Source organism: Penicillium hordei (genome assembly GCF_028827395.1).
Source record: "Penicillium hordei strain IBT 12815 chromosome Unknown utg000003l_segment0_segment0, whole genome shotgun sequence".
Taxonomy (NCBI): domain Eukaryota; kingdom Fungi; phylum Ascomycota; class Eurotiomycetes; order Eurotiales; family Aspergillaceae; genus Penicillium; species Penicillium hordei.
The window spans coordinates 2520915-2539330 of record NW_026623144.1 but is presented as its reverse complement, the minus strand read 5'-3'; the positions used below and the strand labels follow the sequence as shown (position 1 = coordinate 2539330).

General features: G+C 47.1%; 8 protein-coding genes across 8 annotated transcripts; 3 read left to right on the top strand and 5 right to left on the bottom strand.

Annotated features, from left to right (window-relative positions):
• Nucleotides 1-658: 658 nt before the first annotated feature.
• Nucleotides 659-2994, top strand: N7537_006193 (Transcription factor; the record flags this gene model as incomplete). The annotated part of the gene is made up of 5 exons (XM_056897250.1): nt 659-759; nt 822-1387; nt 1444-1475; nt 1534-2818; nt 2969-2994. The coding sequence occupies 5 exons, from the start codon at nt 659-661 to the stop codon at nt 2992-2994; spliced, it is 2010 nt and encodes a 669-aa protein (XP_056753035.1).
• Nucleotides 2995-3426: 432 nt separating this feature from the next.
• On the bottom strand, nt 3427-5868 carry N7537_006192 (uncharacterized protein; the record flags this gene model as incomplete). Its single annotated transcript, XM_056897249.1, has 3 exons — nt 3427-4842; nt 4878-5219; nt 5254-5868. The coding sequence occupies 3 exons, from the start codon at nt 5866-5868 to the stop codon at nt 3427-3429; spliced, it is 2373 nt and encodes a 790-aa protein (XP_056753034.1).
• A 981-nt stretch (nt 5869-6849) lies between these two features.
• Nucleotides 6850-7395, bottom strand: N7537_006191 (uncharacterized protein; the record flags this gene model as incomplete). The annotated part of the gene is made up of 2 exons (XM_056897248.1): nt 6850-6966; nt 7327-7395. 2 exons carry the CDS (start codon nt 7393-7395, stop codon nt 6850-6852), a joined length of 186 nt encoding a protein of 61 aa, XP_056753033.1.
• Nucleotides 7396-7494: 99 nt separating this feature from the next.
• On the bottom strand, nt 7495-8119 carry N7537_006190 (uncharacterized protein; the record flags this gene model as incomplete). Its single annotated transcript, XM_056897247.1, has 2 exons — nt 7495-7826; nt 8113-8119. The coding sequence occupies 2 exons, from the start codon at nt 8117-8119 to the stop codon at nt 7495-7497; spliced, it is 339 nt and encodes a 112-aa protein (XP_056753032.1).
• Nucleotides 8120-8169: 50 nt separating this feature from the next.
• N7537_006189 (MFS transporter) lies at nt 8170-9802 on the bottom strand (the record flags this gene model as incomplete). Its single annotated transcript, XM_056897246.1, has 4 exons — nt 8170-8982; nt 9047-9124; nt 9187-9565; nt 9630-9802. The coding sequence occupies 4 exons, from the start codon at nt 9800-9802 to the stop codon at nt 8170-8172; spliced, it is 1443 nt and encodes a 480-aa protein (XP_056753031.1).
• A 668-nt stretch (nt 9803-10470) lies between these two features.
• N7537_006188 (uncharacterized protein) lies at nt 10471-11586 on the bottom strand (the record flags this gene model as incomplete). Its single annotated transcript, XM_056897245.1, has 1 exon — nt 10471-11586. One exon carries the CDS (start codon nt 11584-11586, stop codon nt 10471-10473), a length of 1116 nt encoding a protein of 371 aa, XP_056753030.1.
• Nucleotides 11587-14280: 2694 nt separating this feature from the next.
• Nucleotides 14281-15754, top strand: N7537_006187 (uncharacterized protein; the record flags this gene model as incomplete). The annotated part of the gene is made up of 4 exons (XM_056897244.1): nt 14281-14520; nt 14596-15108; nt 15171-15517; nt 15592-15754. The coding sequence occupies 4 exons, from the start codon at nt 14281-14283 to the stop codon at nt 15752-15754; spliced, it is 1263 nt and encodes a 420-aa protein (XP_056753029.1).
• A 1009-nt stretch (nt 15755-16763) lies between these two features.
• Nucleotides 16764-17555, top strand: N7537_006186 (dienelactone hydrolase; the record flags this gene model as incomplete). The annotated part of the gene is made up of 4 exons (XM_056897243.1): nt 16764-17042; nt 17107-17168; nt 17228-17449; nt 17522-17555. 4 exons carry the CDS (start codon nt 16764-16766, stop codon nt 17553-17555), a joined length of 597 nt encoding a protein of 198 aa, XP_056753028.1.
• Between the last annotated feature and the right edge of the window lie 861 nt (nt 17556-18416).

Below are 18416 nucleotides of genomic sequence, written 5' to 3'. Positions count from 1 at the left end.
ATTTGTAAAATTCTTCCCCTTACATTAAATGCTGCCCAGATAATAGCGAAGAACCGCTTATCCTTGCATTGGTGTCAGTACCAGAAGCTCTTTCCTTCTCCCTCTTTCTTCTTCGTACGTCGTTGTGTGTCTTGTCTTTGTTTTCTTTCGGAGGATCGGAGGATCGGAAAATCGGAGGATCGGGGGATCGGGGGTGGGCTTTGGAATCCCCACCCAAAGTGGACCAGCGCATATATGAAAGTGTCATTGGGGTCGTAGTACAGATGCTCGCATGGTTAATAAATACGACTCCTTTCCATTTGAAGGTAAATAGTATGTAATCAAATAGTCTTGCAAATAGTTTTGCCCAGGTGGTGTGGGACTTAGGGGCTGTACTCTAAGCTCCACGGCCAAGTGCAGGCCCGTAAAATCCCCAATACTAGTGTGTATCGTAAGATCTGGGTGTTTGGCCTCCACGGGGTGCCTTGTATGCTAGTATGCACTAGTAGCCTACTCCCACCATGTCAACTTTCTCCGAGTACCTGCTCCTACAAATCTTTTTCTGTGTCTATTCAGATTCAGGCTTTAAACCCCTGGGGAGCTGGTGTTTTATCATCTACATACCTTGGAAGTTTCTCTGTTCCCCACGCGACTTTGCCCCCACTCGAGCATTCTAAAAATGACAGATCAGCCAAGTCCCGAAGAAGCCATCATGGACCCTTCTGCGAGTCGACGTCGCACGAAACCTCAGCTCTCCTGCAATTTATGTAGACGTCGGAAGTATGTGTGCATAGCAACGCCATTTGTCTCGCATACACTGTCCCTCCAGCTAATAAGACTAGGCTGAAGTGCAATCGCGAATATCCTTGCGGCACATGCTCGAAACGCGGGCTGGACAAGTCGTGCACTTACCCTCCAGATCCGATGCAACCATCGAGGCTGGGTCGTTCATCGTCAAATATGCAGGCTAGGATAGAGCAATTGGAAAGCTTGGTGGTCACTCTGATGCAGCAGAGCAAGAGCGTGAAGCGCGAGGATTCAGCCGTACCTCTCCAGACGACCTATCCAACACACGAAATGGACAACAGGGCGGATGAGATCTCGTCTCAATCGGATCACGGCAGCATAAAATTCAACAATTTTGGGAATTCCAGCTATGTCAATGGCAGCCACTGGGTGGCTGTTCTGGACGGAATCGCCGAATTGAAAGATTATTTCGAGTATGAAGAAAGGGAACCTGCCCGGCCTGACTTCGGTCCAACCTCTTCTGCGTCATTTGTCGGCCCGCAGCTACTCCTTGGCTGCCCTTATTACACAACCAGGGAGCAGGTCTTGGCATCACTCCCCGGAAAGCCCGAAGTGGATCGATTGGTGTCGTTCTATTTCAACTCACTCGACATGTCTCCAGGTAAATACCGAACCCGTGATTTTGATTTCAAACCGGCTGACTGAGTCATCATATAGCTATTCTTCACAGTGTCGAGTTCCTCAAAGAAGTAAGCTCTTTCTCTCAGAATGTTTCTTCGAAGAGGTTCTGATTCCAATTCCCTCTAGTATGAACAATTTTGGGAGCGTCCTGCCGATACCCCAATAATATGGGTAGGGCTCTTATACTCTATCATGTGCCTGGCCGCACAGTTTCGGAAATTTCGATTCGAATCTGGCCTTCATCCGATACTATCCGCAGACCATGATCCCCAAACGATGGTGGAAGCTTTCCGCGCAAACATTGTCCAATGTCTGATCCTCGGAAACTACCACATGGGAGGACCTTACGTACTCGAAACGTTGATTCTGTACTTCACCTGCGAGCATTTTAGCCACAAGGATGCACAGCTCGGAATCTGGTTACTCCTAGGTATCGTTGTCCAGTTATCCATGCATATGGGGTTTCACCGCGATCCAAAGCATTTTGGAGATCAGGATATCTCTCCGTTCGCGGGCGAGATGAGGCGACGTGTGTGGGCTACAATCATGGAGTTGGACCTAGGAATATCAGCCCAAATGGGTCTTCCCCGTTTGATCAGACCATGGCAGGCGGATACCTCGGAACCTCGGAACTACCTGGATAGCGATTTCAATCAGCAAACTACAGATCTTCCACCCCCACGGCCCGATACGGAGAATACACCAATGCTTTATCGACTCTCGAAAGCACGCATGATGTCTACCCTTGGCCTTATTCTGGACGGTGCCTCCGATATTCGAGAATATACATATACATATTCCAAGATTTTGAAGATAGATACTAAATTGCACGAGACTCATAACGCCATACCCATTTGTCTCAAATGGATCTCGATGGCCCATTGCATCACAGACTCACCACAAGTCATCATGCAGAAACTGTTCCTGGAGCTGATGTTTCAGAAAGGCAAAATCATCCTACATCGGAAATTTCTTTCGCAACGAGGGGATCAATACAGTGATTCACACAGGGCATGCATACATGCAGCGTTGAATATACTGGAATATCAACGTATTTTGGACGAGGAGATGCAGCCTTTCTGCCAGTTGTACCAAGAAAGATGGCGTGTCTCGTCACTTGTCAACCATGACTTTCTGCTAGCGGCCAGCGTTCTGTGCTCTTATTTGGAGCAGGAAAGGAAATTAAATCCCGGTGGTCTAGCCGAGAATGCAGAAATCATTCACGATGCATTAACACGGTCGCACGGCATTTGGGCTCGATCGAGCTTTTCTGCAGAGGCTCAGAAAGCGGCACACGTCTTAAAGGTTGTTCTTCGGAATAGGCAGGATTTCCCTTCGAATAGCTGTGAAGCCATGTCGGAAGCCTCACAATTCTGTATGACACCAGATGATCCACTAAACTACCAAAGCGGTACGTTCTTCTCTATTATTTTTCTTTTTTTTTATTATTTTACTTCCGCTCTCTCGTTTTTCGAAAATTCCAAGAGATGACCCTTGTACTGACGAGCTGTGTAGACCTAGGCGCTGACCTCAACCTCACTTTCCCTTTCTTTCCCGATAGGGAACAATGTCCAGAGCACATTCTAAAGTCAATGGAGTTTTTGCCAAATTTCATTCCTCCGGATCAGTTTGCCATGTGTGACATATATGCAACAAATAGTGAGTTTGTTAATAACATGTATATATGGATCGGCTAACACCGTTCTGTCTAGACCAGCCTTTCTTGTCACAAGAAAATTGGCTAAGTCGAGAATGACAGTTCCCCTGGCTAGACAGCTACTCTTGAGTGCCTTTGAGTCCCTGGGCTGGGAACTGACTGCATTGTAGTGAAATTGCCATTTGTTCAGAATCACTCTCAATACCAACAAGAAGTTCCATTGGGTATGATTTGCTTGTTTTAGATCAATTCTTCAAGATATCTGGCTGCATCGATCTTTACATGGTTCTGGTGGGCTTTTCATTATAAAAAGAAACTACGCAATGGGAAATAAAAGAATTATATATTTCAAAAACCCTTGATCAGCCGCCGGCCTCCATCCCTTGGGCCCACAAACGCCGGAGATATGCAGCGTCAATTCGAGGACCTTTTCCAGACCAACCAGCTGTTCGCGAAGCAGAGACAGTTTGACTTTGGTCCAACGCAAACATGATGTGTCCATGTTGCAAGTACTGCTCAATGACCGTCCAATAAAGCTGCTCTTGCTCACTTGCATTCTTCCTCACAACTTCAAGCCATGTTCTGAGGCCCACGATCCGGGCGGGTTGGCCCAGCTCATAGTTTCCTTCCTTGAATATGCTATCTATCGTTGAGGGTAAATCATGTAAGCGCAGGGGTTGAGAGCTTCCTAGATGATAGATGCAGGGTAATTGGTGTGGAATAGTCCCCGCGACGGAACGGCTGTATATTGCATGGGTGAGCACGTCAACAGGTATGAAATCGATCACAACGTCTCCACTGTTGGCATTCGGGGCGGATATATCGGGTACGAGTCGGTGTCGGATCATCTGCATAATCATGCCGTTGACAAAATCAAGGCTTGGAGCTGGTACATTTGTAAATATGCTTCCAGAAATAGAAGACGATCGGTAGATGGAAACGGGGTAGCCTCGGCCTGCAGCTTTCGTGAGAATCATCTCAGCCGCCCATGGTGACTTCAAGTAGCCGTGTTCGTCATTATTTGGAGGCACAAAGTAGCCAGCGCTTTCCTCACCTTTGATCACATCTGTGGTGGTTCGCCTTCCTCCTTGCCAGGTTTGCATATGCGGGATGCTCCAGGTAGATAAGTGGTTGATTTCGGGGACCCGGCCGGTTGTATTCCTATTTGCAAGGGATATGAGGGTGCGCACGGCCTCTGTATTGACTGATTCCAACGCTCGGTAGGTCTTCAGTAATGAGACTCCTGCTGCAAAATTGTATACCGTATGAATTGAGTCTGCCAGGTATTGAAAGCCTTCCTCAGACAGGCCGAAGTTGGGGGCGGCCATGCTGCCGGGAAGAAAGACCGCCTGTGACAAGACCCGCTCCAAGGTAAAACGTTCACTAAACAGATGGTAATTTCTTATCTCGGTAATCAGGTCCTGCTTCTCGATTCTCTTGAGGGTTCCCAAAAGAAATACCCGGGTGTCCGGGTTCGATGTCAAAATCGTGCCTAACATATGAACACCGATAAAAGTATCGGCTCCAGTCAGTAGCACGCGCGAAATTTCCAGTCTTTCAATCTGTGGCGTTTTGGGGAGTTTTAGGTCTTCCAAGTTGCCTTGTAGAGAAATCTCATGGGTCCAGTCTATGAAGTTTCCAGGGTTGCTGCTTTGAGTAGTCCCGGGGTTGACCGCGCCAGCTTGGGTGCTGAATACCATCTCAGATATCGCGAGTGGGGTACACTTCTGGAACATTTCTTGCAAGGAGCGATCTCGAAGTGCTTTCTCAATTTTGATCTAAATTTCAGAAGAAGGATACTTTGGCCACCGACTTCGAAGTTGGCGTTTGGTGTGATATTCCGCTCTTCCCCTACAACTGATTTCATGAGCTCAATCACTTCCATCAGGATACTCTGTTGCGCGACTGGAATATCATAGATCTCATAAGGATCAGAGGTAGTAGAGTAATGTACCAGTGAGAGTTTCACATGTAAGAGACGTTGCCGATCTGCTTTTCCCCCGACGGTGGTTGGCATCTCACTCAAAAGCTGATAGCCGTTAGGCATCATATAGTAGTTGAAGATGGGCCTGATAGTGTTTTGAAGATATAACACATATTCACTTTGTCCGATATCCGTTTGTGGGATCCTCTTAGGAACAATGAAAGCGATAAGCTGACGCTTGTCAACCAAACTAGCAGAGTCTGACATCTTCCGCATCAATTGGTCTTGCCACAACGGCGATATCGATGATGCCGGACAAGGCATCATCTTTTGAGGATCGGTGTAAGGCCTGTTCAATCTCTCCCAAGTCTATTCGAAACCCTCTGAGTTTGATTTGCTTATCACCGGCAATCCTTCCGTGGAATTCCAGCGCTCCTCCTCGCAGGAAGCGATCTCTATCACCGGTCCGGAACAGCTTCGTCCAATTTCGCTCGCGGTCACTTGGCACGCATGATTGGATAAATGACTTGGCATTTGCTTTAGGTCGACCTAGATATCCTACCCCGACCTGAGCCCCTCCCACGCAAATTTCTCCGATGCATCCGGCCGGTAGTGGATTGAGGGCACCGTCCACAATGTAGTGGCGACAATTAGGGAGTGGTGGTCTTGCAGGGTCTTGGCGCGGTTTCGAAAATGGCAGCGGCGGGCTCTCTGTCCAATCGGCCCGCGGGCGAGTAGCGCTTTTCTCTCTATCGGAATCTGAATCGCTTTCACCAATGGATATGATGTTCACTGAGGGCTTTCCAGTTTTCCATTCACGTTGAACAATAACATTTTCGAGTGCTTGACTTGGAATCTGTGTCGTGACTTGCGCAGACATCCTGCAACCTTTGTCTAAACTTGCACTGTTTGATTTCTCGAAGCTAGAATCACTTGAGATTTCCTCGCCTTGACATTCGGTATTCTTACTTATCTATAGTTACCGAACTTAAAATTAGAGCAGCATGGGGCCATGGAGTGAGCTCCAGTTTCGAAGCGAGTGTCAACGCCGAACACCGTGATCCGAAAAATCCGAAAACTCCGAATATTTAGATATATTGATCGTTTCTAAATTCGGAGCACGATCTGATGACCTCGCCTTCGGAGAATAGTGTCCGGGTTGCGGAGGGTTGCAACACGTAACTGTCTAGCTACTATGGAACTTGTTCCCTATTTTTCTTATGCTTCTCCCTGTCCAAATCGCTAGGAAGAGACTCTGCGAATTTTATGGGGGCCCTTTGGTTTTCCTGGCCCCGCAAGCGTAGATAGGGTGAGCTTGATTTAATAAAATAATATAGTTTGCAGGTCACCTAATATCTACTATGTGAAAGATCTACTCAGGCTACTGGAAGTGGGCCGTTTCAGGCACAGATTTGGGATATTCTATCATATTCTATTACAATAGCTAGCAGGTAATCGTGCCAAGGTCCCAACACACATTCTCTGTGTTGGTGCGCCCCACTCAACGATAATTTCAATAGGATGAATTGCATTCAAACTACTTATAACCACCAGTAGTATCTATATACCAATTTGCACCCTTATTATCTGTTGCCGCCATTGAAGTTTCATGCTCAGCTTCTACTAAATCCCTTGCTTCCTAGACTCGCCGTTGACCTTCCAATTCCTTGGCATGGTTTGCCTTTATACGCTTCAACTTCTTAGAATCAGCATCTCTCCTGTCAACCATCTTCCTATTTGCACTTATAGGTGATTAAACACTGCCTTTAGTCCCAAGAAGCGATTTCGCATTTCTTGGCTTATTTGCAATTGAACTAGACGTATGGGTTTTCTTTAATTCAGCCCGTAATATAGCATTTTATCAGGATGAAAGTGAATTTGCATCTATACTTCGCTGGGTATGCCGTTTTACCCTCTGAATTTGGTTTTCATTTTGCTTAATTTCATAAATAAGCTCAACATCAAGCCTATTAACCCGCTGAATTGTATCTAGCGGCGAATTAGTGACTGACCTTGCGAATCCCGGAGGGGGAGAGAGAGTGAGAATCCTAAGGAGGGACCCTTCAGATTCAAGAGCTTTTTAACGTAGAGGACCAAGAATAAGCTCTGGATCTAGGGGATAAATACCGCTAGATTTAAATGAAGACCGGATGATTCTTTGGGTAAAAGCTTGCTCCCGGACACCCTGAATTATCCTGAAAAGAATCCCGCTTTTTGCTTGCACTTCCACCCTATATTATAGCCTCATTATTCGCTATACAAAAATGATAATTTAAGCATTGGAATGGCTGGTCATCTAGCGGTTGGCAGAGATAGATTATATAGGGTAAAAGAAGACTAGGACAATGAAATGCTGGTTGCAAAATTCGATGAAATTGATCGTTGTATAGGATCCATAATTATCCATCACAAAGTAGCCTTAGCCTGCCTTTTTTGACCAGAGATTTTGTAGCTTCATGAAAAGAACAAAGCCATTCAAGAGCCGTAATTATCATCAATCCAGCCATTAAACTTTAGGTATGATCCGGAAATCGGGGGTAGTAATATTTTCATACGCAACCATCGGCGGATATATATTGAATGCTACTAACAGACTCTTTTTGACCACCAGTATTTCAATAAGAGGAGGGTATATACCCATATTGCCAATGTGTAGGGTATCGATCCGGGTTTTCAATGCTCTCTCCTGAATTAGGTTTAATGTCTTTTTTAGGCTGGCAGCAGTGGTTTTACTTCCCCGCCCGTGAATACGGGCGCGATGCCTCCGGTATGGAACGCTGAATTCCCGTGCCAACTGGGCAATGTTGGTGTTATTATGCAGATGAAAGGCATTGGTAGCTCTTAAAATTTAGTATTCGATATTTTCAATTTGTTCCGATATCGTGGTATAGTATAAAATGCTAACAAACTTGATGCTAAAGTGGAAAATTATCGTTGTATAGGAATTATCGTTGAGTGGAGTGCACCAACACAGAGAATGTGTGTTGGGCGCTTGGCACGATTAACGGTTAACACATGAAAGATAACCTCGAATTAATAAAGAAGTGGGCCTCAAAAAAGGAAGAACGAATGTTAGAAAAAAAAAGAAAAAAAACCACAAATTGTAAATCCTAAACCGGCTCACAGGACATGTGGAAAAAAACCCCTCTGATCTGGAGCGAGTGACAGCTAAACCAAGTTGTCAAAGGGTGATGGTGAAGTGAGTACGTAAATATTCACCATAGCGGTAAAACAGCCAAGGTACCGGGGTGAACGCCAGACAAATAAAGCCAAGGATGCTATTTCCCCACCCAAGGCCTAACTTTTCATACATAGGCGAGGCAGCGAGTGCAAGAAAGGCTCCAAAGGGGCTTCGGACAACGAGATTCGCGGCCAAGGCCGACGCCGCTGCTTCAGCCCCGAAGCAATCCACCAAGTAGACCTGAGCTGGCATGACGATGAACAAAGCTCCAAGTCCGATCACAAAAGTACCCACAATAGGAACCATCCAGTGGACATGATAGTATGCGCTCCATCCGTAGATAAAACATCCCACCGGGGTGATTGGTGCAAACCATTTCATCAGAATCAGTCGCTCTTCAGGTCGGGTGACTGTACCACCTCGCTTCTGGCCAAGAAGTTTATCACTGAGAACGGCGAACAGTACTAGACCGATGATCATGCCTAGTCCAAGGCCTAGATAGGCCAGACCAGCAACTCCGATATCGAAGTGGTATTGTGACTCGAAGAGGGTCGGGAGGGTGGTGAAAAGAAGGAAAATAACACCGAACAGTGTGCCGCTGTAAAGAGAGATTAACAGTACAATCGGCGAGAATATCAACATCTTGGCGGGTCTTATGATGGCGCCACGGAGCATCTTTCCCGGGCTCTCTCTGTCTAAGGGAGCCGCTGCTGTGGTTGATTTTTCTGGCACGTTCGCTGCCTTTCGCTGCAGCAGAACCTTCGCGTTCGTTTCTCGCAGAAAGATCAGAGAGATGATACTGAACACGCCGGACTGCAAGTCGTGTGTCAGATTAGATCCGACCATTTTATCTCATCATAAGCTCATTCCATCGTACCATGATTAAGATAATTCGGAACGTCCATCGCCAGCCAATCGTCTCCGCCACAAAGCCACCAATAACTGGCCCAATTACCTGAGCTTGCAGGTCAGATCTGATTGCCCATTGATCAGTCGATGATATATGCGCAGACGTACCGGTCCTAACAGGGGTCCCACGGCAAACAGGGCCATAGCCTTCCCCCTATCCTCTGGCAAAGTTACATCTGCAACTGTTCCGCCTCCAATACTCATGGGTCCCGATGCCGCACAACCACAGATGAATCGGAAGACGAGGAACATGGACACATTCGTGCTAAAGGCGCAACCAGCGGTGAATGCAAAGTAGAAAATATTGCAAATGTGGTATATAACCAGACGACCGTACAGTTCCGATAAGGGTGCTAAGATCAAAGGGCCGACGGCAAATCCTAAGACGTAGATGCTGACTGTCATGGCTTCGATGGTTGAGTTGGCGATGTGGAATTCAGATATCAATTGCTCGGCCCCAGGAGCAAACATCGTGGCTGCTAGATTTCTGCTGGATGTTAGAGCTCAACACGACAAACCAATTCCCAGGGTGATTGGGAAGGAATCCATACGCATAGAGCGTAAAAACGCTCACGAAAATGACGTGCATGTTCTTCTTCGCCTGGGACCAGTTGAGCGGATTGGCGGGGTCGTCAGGACCATCCCAGTCAACCGCATCCTGCTTTTCGAGTTGGCTGGACTGGTCTAAGCCCAGATCTTCAGACTGCCTCTCTGTAGTACTCATCACAAGAAGCTGATATGGTATTAAGGGTAGATGTGATTTCTCAGTTGGGGAGGACAAAGAAAAGGAAGGGACGTGAGTCTGTTCAAAAGAATTGAGGGAATGCGTTGGTCAGAATTGAGGATAAAGGAGAAGATAAATCTCGGCGAAATGAAATTTATGTCATATAAGTGAGGTCCAACATCTTCCTGGTGAAGTTAGTCTGGCTTTTTTACATATCAAAGCTAAAGCGGACCGTCCGAGTAAGGGGCGTTTGGAGGTGGGAACCAAGTAGTCCATGCTACTGATCCATAACCGCTACTGTCCAACAAAGACAGTAGCAAGCCACAGGGGTCAACGAGGAGAAGAGCACGGAGTACGGAGTACCACATATATCGATGGAGGATCGGACGGTCGGATGGTCGTGTGGTGGCGCGTGGCGATCGACATGGTATGCAAAGCTTAGCCTGCAGCTAAGAAACTAGTTCAATTAACTTGGTAGCCTGAAATCCTTCCGCCTTAAACACACATTATTAGCGAGAAGTAAATAGATGATACAGTTGTGGGCGTTGATGAAGCTCTCCAAGGTTCTTTGATTGTGATAAGTCATTCGATAATAATGCTATACCAATGGGTGTGACAATTGTTTCATGAAAGCTCGCTCCTCTTCAAGCCCCATATGCCTTACAGATCTACTTTTTCCGTAAAATTTCCTTCAATAATTGCACTTCCTTGATCGATTCTCGGTCAGCCTCGACCTGAATTACATTTTCGATAAATCCAGTGTTGAGCGTCATCGTTTCTTCCATGTCCAAAGATGATTGAAGATTCTTGCCTTTCCCTGCTATAGAGAGCCGCTCAGGAACACCTATCGCGGTCTCAACTGCATGGAGAATATCAAGTAGCGCACGCATCGCAGTATCTGTCTTGATCCACATGTCCCTGGGAAGAGCCAATTCGCCCAGTCGGAGCCTTTCGCTGATGTTTTGGTCGAAGAATGGTAGTTTTTGTGTCGAGTGCCGCTCTGATGATCCTCGGAGATGTGTACGAAAATGGCTCATCACAACGTATAATTTGGTAAAGGAAGTGTAACAGCTCATGACTAGTAATATATGTGGCGTAGTTATCAGGCCCGCCGGCTGGTGGGGTGGTGTTGATATGGACGAACTGTTTGTTGTTCGACTTTGTAAATCCGGAACAAGGTGGTGATCTCTATTCTGCAAAGTATCGGCAGTGGCTGACCCCTGCGAATGGCTGCCATGATTGGTGCTGGTCATTGATATTGGCCTATGTAGAATCCGAAAAAGGTCTTGAGGTAACTGTAAGACTATGCCAACAGGGTAGCTGTCAAGCCCAGTTGAGTGGTTGGGATACGCCCAGGGGCTATCCGTGAGAGTCTTTGCTGCTTCATGGATATCTATCATGAGGTTGGAGAGGTACACTATAGGGCTCTCATCCTTTTCCGGATATGATATCGAGGATTCCGTCTCCTGTTCATCCTGACCCTCCCTGGCCAGGTTTGGTATTGGACACAATGCTATGTCTGGGCCAAAGTCATCAGCTGGGTGTGATAAATGACATGAATCAAATAGATTAGCCGCGGTAAAGTTGAACAAGTCTCGGCTTTTTCTTTGGTCATCTCCCAACAGATTATTCCAAGCGGTCATCTGAGGCGTGCAGTCTAAATTAACGCTGGAGCGGATGTCCGACCCACCGCCGAGGCCAGAGGTGTTCACCCGTTTATCGAGATTTGTCGGTTGTGAAAGGTCGGGGATAATCCCGTCGCCGAATTCATCCCCAGGACACATCTGTGCCCTGACCAGGGGCATCACCTCCCAGTCATGATGGTGACTTAGTTTGTTGGAGTCATGCCGTCTCCCTCGCGCTCTGCGACTGAATATACACTCTGTCTTTGCACGAGCACATCGAATACATTGATTAGGCACACCTGGTGGGCCACTCAACGGAAGTGTGCATTTAAGCTTGTGAGATCGACAACGGTCACAGGATGACCGAAGAGTCTGCAAATTGGGCCTCTCATGATTGTTTCTGTTATTGCTGTTGGTTGTCATGTCGTTCGGCGGTTTATACAAATCTGAGTTGTTATCCCGTCGGCAGATGCAAATATTTACATCCAGGCTGAATGGTTCGTTGAGGGTTCCTTGGCTAAAGATGAGCAAAACCTTGGCATTTGAAATATTATCCTACATTTCCTTTTTCTCTTTTTTTTCCCTTCAAAAAGGCCAATCCTGACCGAGGCATGGAGGCCAGCAGGGGCGAACTTATCTTAAGAAGCCTTGCGGGGACGACCGCCATATCCCCCCTGTAGGTAGGTGACACGTAGATGGATATATAACTCTTGCATTAGATAAACATGGGAGCGAATCCTCTCGGCAGTGCTAAGTTCCCGACGATCCCTGTGGCCTGATATCTGGGCAAGTTGCTAAGTGAGGTTGTAAGTGCAATAGCCGATGAATCATGAATTCTGTCCACCGATCTCCTCTACTCATGCTTGGGTACTGGTATTTTGTCAACATCGGGATGTCATCAGCCAGAGTTATATAAACTTCCAAGGTTAGAAGGTTCATTCGGCCATCTATTGAGCGTTCAACAATTCTCACCGACCACTGTCTTGTCGCTTCGGGGGTTCAACCTTGTTGCTTACTACCCCTCACCTTGGCTGGTTCTGGCGCATTTAGTGGCGGGAGCAGCCGGAGATCGTGCCATTGTAGAAAATCATTGGGGCGTCTGGGCCTTGTTGCGCCATTAGGAATGGTCAAATCTCCATTACTACAATTTAACATTGGTGCGCAAAATATCCCGTTGCTCTTAGATCGAGCCAAGCGGATATAGATGGGATTCATGTTCTTGCATTCGTACTTGGAAGATCTCACTGATTGACCACAAAAGTCACTAGTGGTTTGACGCAGATCTATGAGTAGAGCTATATAGTGTAGCTATGCTCCTAAGCTTTCTACCTAGTCGGAACCGGTCCGTTCGACCGAATCAATCTACTCGGTATTTTGAGAAGCGGGGTATATGGCATGGCGTGAGGGCGAATGCAAGGAACATGTGTGTAATGTAAAACATGAATCGGTGGAAAGTTGGCTATTTGCCTAGCGATTCTCATGATTCGAGAGAATATATAGTGCAACCTTGAATATTATCTGTTACTTCTGGTAAGCTGCGGAAGACGGGAATTGGGTGGTCATCAGAAAGTGCATCTCTCTCTACTAACGTCTTGGGGCAACAAGGAATGACAAACACGCAATCCACCAATAGTGCTCATCTGTTTTGTGGATTTTGGTACCTCTGGCTCGGCCCATAAGCTATACCGGATTTAGTATCGTCTCTACCGAACTATCCTAAGTACGCAGAAAGAGTTCGAATAGCGTTTTTTATCTATCATTTTCACGGTATTTTTTGCGAGCGCGAGCGCATGGGCTTTTAAGCAACAGATTTCAGTGAAGTATAGGAAATTCTTTCGAGGGATTCCGAGAAGAGGTTGGGATTCGCAATCCAAAAGCGGGGAGCCCGGTCCAAAGTGTTGTACGATAAATATGTAGGAGCTTGTTAGACTGACAGGACATGACAGCGGATACATCCGTGCATGTAATAATTGTGGTGAATCGGCCTATGGTATCATGACAGATAAAAACGAGAGAAACTATGCTTCATTCAAACAATGTTGGCAAGCTTCTCTAAGGTAGAGCAAGGAGTAATCAGAATCCAATCATACATTAGTCCTCTAATCCATTGTTGACTCCTCCACTTTTGAAGCCGTTGATTTTAACTAGTTGGCTATAAACTACGATCCACTAGAAATGGAACATCTAGCTAGCCAATGATACCTCCCATTTGCCACCCCTATTTGGGTTGGCAATCAGGTCTCCGTGGGTCTTTATATATAGTCTTCTGACAGAAAGCTGGTGTACGATCAATGTATGGTATAGATGACCAATGTTGAAGACTCTAACTAAATTGACAAAACCCGCTATTTCAACAATCTGTGCGGACCTCGATGACTAACTGTAATATACATTTTTGTATGGTATGCCTGGTACCCAATGTCACATAATTTGTCCGGTATAATACCTGGTTTCTATCATGTATTCGGACTTGGTATTCGACAGATGGATCAACCTTTTTCAGCCCAATTATTCAGCAAGAGCTTCATAGGTTCTGAGGAACATCCCGAGGTCCCCTCACCGCTGTTTTCTCCAGCACGTTCTTCAAGAATGTATGTTGTAGTGAAGCAGCATTGAACTTTCTCTCCCCGACTTTTTCGATCGATTGATCGAATTTGACTGTGTCTAATGACCTAGTCGTCCGGCACCTCGGAGGCCGAAAGTGCGGCACTCGGCCGTTCCCCAACTGCGGCGCTAGGGTATCTATACTGGTTGACTCAACGAGTCAGTATAAATGAAGTCCATGATTGGCTTTCAACCTTTCAAGTAGTTAAACAAACTGGATCCCTCAGATCCAAACTTAAGATATCACCAATGTCTTCTTTTACCGACCTCACGACTCGGATCGCCTCTAATGCAGGTGTGCTCGACTACCACCTGAAATTTAATGAGTTCAAGGCCCCGTCTTTTGATGAAAACGCCGAGCCAGAGTTCCCTAATCCCAAGCATGACCCTTATGTGGAAGCAGCGCGTGTGGCCCTAATCGACGACACGCGAACATTACGTGACCTGGTGCAGGGACCTGCTCAAGTCCTGAGAGAATTGTGCTGGGGGGTAAGTTATTAAGCTATCTTCGCTGCGTCAAGTATAAAAATTAGCCTCCAAATGGGCTAATATGTTATCAAACAGTCGATTGATCTTGCTGTGCAACGAGTCATATACCACTTCAAGATCCACGAAGCTGTCCCACTCGAGGGATCAATTTCGTATGGCGAGCTCGCTAAAAAGGTCGGCCTTCCTGAACGACAGGTTGAGCGATTCTTACGGCAATCGACCTTGAACGGCATCTTTGCGGAGCCCAAGCTCGGCTACATCGCTCACAGCGCAGCCTCGGCCGTCCTGCTGCGCAACAAGCCCATGCATGACTGGTACGGCCACTGCCTCGAAGAGCTCTTCCTCGCTGGCGCTAAGTTAGCCGATGCGCTGGACGAGCACCCAGGTAGTGAGAAGCCCGAGGAGAGCGCTTTCAGCAAGGCATTCGACACGACAGACCCTATTTTTACGTTCCTGGAAAAACACCCGGACCGTCAAGCGCGGTTCTTCGGCACCATGGAGGGAGTCGGAAAGGAGTATGGTCACAGCCTTCTGCACGTGGTCAATGGATATGATTGGGCAGCACTGGGCAAGGCCACCGTGGTTGATGTATGTTTTCTCCTCGCTTCTGATCCAAGCTGTGTTTCTAACGGGTAACTGAAACTTGAAAGGTGGGCGGGTCTTCTGGTTTCGTGAGCGCAGCGCTGGCTTCGCAGTTTGCGGATCTTACCTTCGAAGTCCAAGACTATAAGCACACGATCGAGCAAGGACGTGAGCAACTTTCGGTCGCTCTTCAAGATCGTGTGGCTTTTGTGGCGCACAACTTTTTCGATCCTCAGCCGACGACAGCCGATGTCTATATACTGCGGCATATCTGCCACAACTGGTCCAATGTTAATTCGGCCAAGATTGTCCAACAGATCGTGCCGGCCATGAAGCCAACTAGCAAGATTGTACTTGTGGAGGTGGTCGTGGTGCCCCCGAAGGTTGTCAACAGCGTCCAGGAGAGATATATGCGGTAAGTAGCTTGGCTTTCGAACTCAGTGGCAACTTGCAATTTGTTTACTGCGTGCTAATGGAGTCCACGACTAGGAATGTGGATATCACGATGCTTCAGATGCTTAACACTCAAGAGCGCAGTGCCGAAGACTGGCAGGAGGTTGTGGCCCTCGCGGACCCCCGATTGAAGATCCTTGGTATTCATAAGCCCTCAGAAAGCTGGGACTCGCTCATCGAGATCGGATTCGCGGAGTAATTAGACAGTGTCTGGGCTACGCAGCTATTCTACCCCGAGAGAACTATATAATCCATATCTATGTAAGCCCAGACGAGTAGCATATGTATCGATCTGGATGTTCAATGTTCATTTACATTCATCCCAATTTATTCTGTTGCACATAACAAGTTCCAACGCCTTTTCGTCCTTGGCGCATGCGTAATTCTACCCTGACGACAGTAGGAATTAAATTTGGCGTTTTAGTTAGAGTACTAAATATCGGTCATCCATACTATGCATTGTCCGTACGCCAGTTTTCTCTCAACAGGCATGAATGAAATTTCGAGAATCTTGGTCAAAACAATTTACGTTGTTTCCTTCACCTTGTCGATTGAACGAAGGCCAGGGAAGTATCTTCGAATAATGTCAAGTAAAAGAACGAAAGCGGGCATGAAAATCGATCAATATTCCTCAAAATACCCTAATTAGACTCAATAAGAGGATCAAATATTCTGTGTGCCTCCCTTTTGGTCTAGCAGTTTCGTGGCGATCGAGTAAGGTCGGACGGAGCCCGGGCCCCGGGAAGGGCGTTGTAGAAACCTCCGTCTAACGGCAATGTACGTTAATATCAAAAGCCCCTCCCAGAACGCATTTCCATGAGGGTTCTAGTATTCTAGTCTCGGTGTCCGAAATATACATACTTGATCCATCGCTGAACAATACCCTAGCGGAAGACTTAGTGCCCGCTTCGAGGGCTTAATATATATTATTGAATTCAACGAAAGGGAGAAAATAAACTTGTTACAGTGTTTTATTCGACATTCGACATCCTAACCGTGAAATATTCAACCACCATGACAGACAGCGCAAAGCCACCCGTCGTAGATGTGGTGATCAAGGACTATACTCCACAGGGCCGCGAGGAGACCATCGCCGGATTACGAACATGCAAGTAGTTACCAGTCCAAGCAAATTCACTTAACTGACAGCAGAAGACGTGGTCGGTCCCACTAACGCCGAAGTCGGCGTAGTAATTGCGTACGACGTGATGGGGCTGTCCTGCAACACGAAGCAGGGTGCTGACATAGTTTCCCGAGCGCTCAATGCCATTGTCTTCATTCCGGACTTTCTCCAGGGAGTCTACGCGGATGCAGCATGGCTGCCGCCAGACACGGAGGAAAAACGAGAGAAATTCTTTGGATATCTCAAGGGATACGCGGCGCCCCCCAAGTATGTGAAAACTCTTATCGAGGTCACAAATGAATACAAGGCCAGCTTCCCGGGAGTGACTCGGTGGGGTGCATATGGCCTGTGTTGGGGGGGAAAGGTGAGCTTTGCGTGTTGTGTTGGGTGTTCTTTCCGACTTTTCTCACTTCTGACTGGTTCATCAGGTCGTGGCGCTAGCCTCTAAGAACAATACCCCGTTTACAGTATCAGTACAACTACATCCGGGGTAAGTATGGGAACCATTCCTTCTGACTGTCCCTCGGAGCTGATCGGTCTTGTCCTCAGCATGCTCGATCCCGCCGACGCCAAGGAGATTAACATCCCGCATATGGTGCTGGCGTCCAAGGATGAGCCGGCAGAGCCTGTCGCCGGATTTAAGACCGTCATCGAGGATCGTCTAGGCGCCATCGGTGGGTTTGTCGAAACATACACAACAATGTTTCATGGGTGGATGGGAACGAACGCCAAACTCGATCAAGACGAAGGCCGCAACGGATATATCCGAGGGTAAGTCCAGCCAACTTGTATTTTATATTCGATAAAGAGATGGTAAGCTGACTATAACATGGCCGTATGCAGTTACACCCAGGTCATTGATTTCCTGCGCGAGTAAATGCCGTCGTGAAAGATAAGAGTCTTTGGGATGACCCTATCGGCCATTAATTTAAACATTAATGTGGAATGAAAATACATTGGAACCTTCAAAAATTAGCGGAAGGAATTGTTAGAGGTTCCATTTCGCAGTTTGAATTGCTTAGCACAATCGCATCCATACCATGGGTCAAGGTAAACATTTGAACGCACTCTGTAGTCGTAATATAACATCAGACCTGGGCATGATAAACTGAGGTCATAGTCCTTGAACATATTAGGACATATCTCATATTCAGCCATTTGTAAATCTGCGTTGAACCGAAGACGCCTTGGACAGTGACTGGGTGTCTGAATACGAGTCGGCTGAGCTAGGTCGCCTCAGAGCATGATGGTCTATCCAGTCAGCCTGAGTAAGATTTACCCAGATATACCAGTTTCAAAGAAGGCACCCGGGGCCTGGAAGTTGGAAAAATAGGCGAAGCCATTGTTTTACTCTCCAATCGTGAATGAGAATGCTCCGCCAAATTGCGCCCACGATACGAGTCATGCGACCCACTTCCGTAGTCCATGGCTGCTGGACAGCTGCCAGCCGGGAAATGACCTTCACGGTTCGCTTCAGCTTCGTCGTTCCCTTCGAGTGAGATTACGAAGATGGCGTAGCTGACGGGCTTCTAGAAATGGGGATTGCGCATGCGAGGATCAATAAGGCCTAAATATAGAATGCAAGGGACGAGATTGAGCTGAATGAAAGTGACGGTATGCATTCAACTTGCATTAAGTGCATCTAGGTCTTTGGACGCCGGGAATTTCCACCAAGCGAACGGATTCATGCGATAACACAGCCCTTTCGTGGCGCCCTCGTGGCCCATGTAGCCCCATG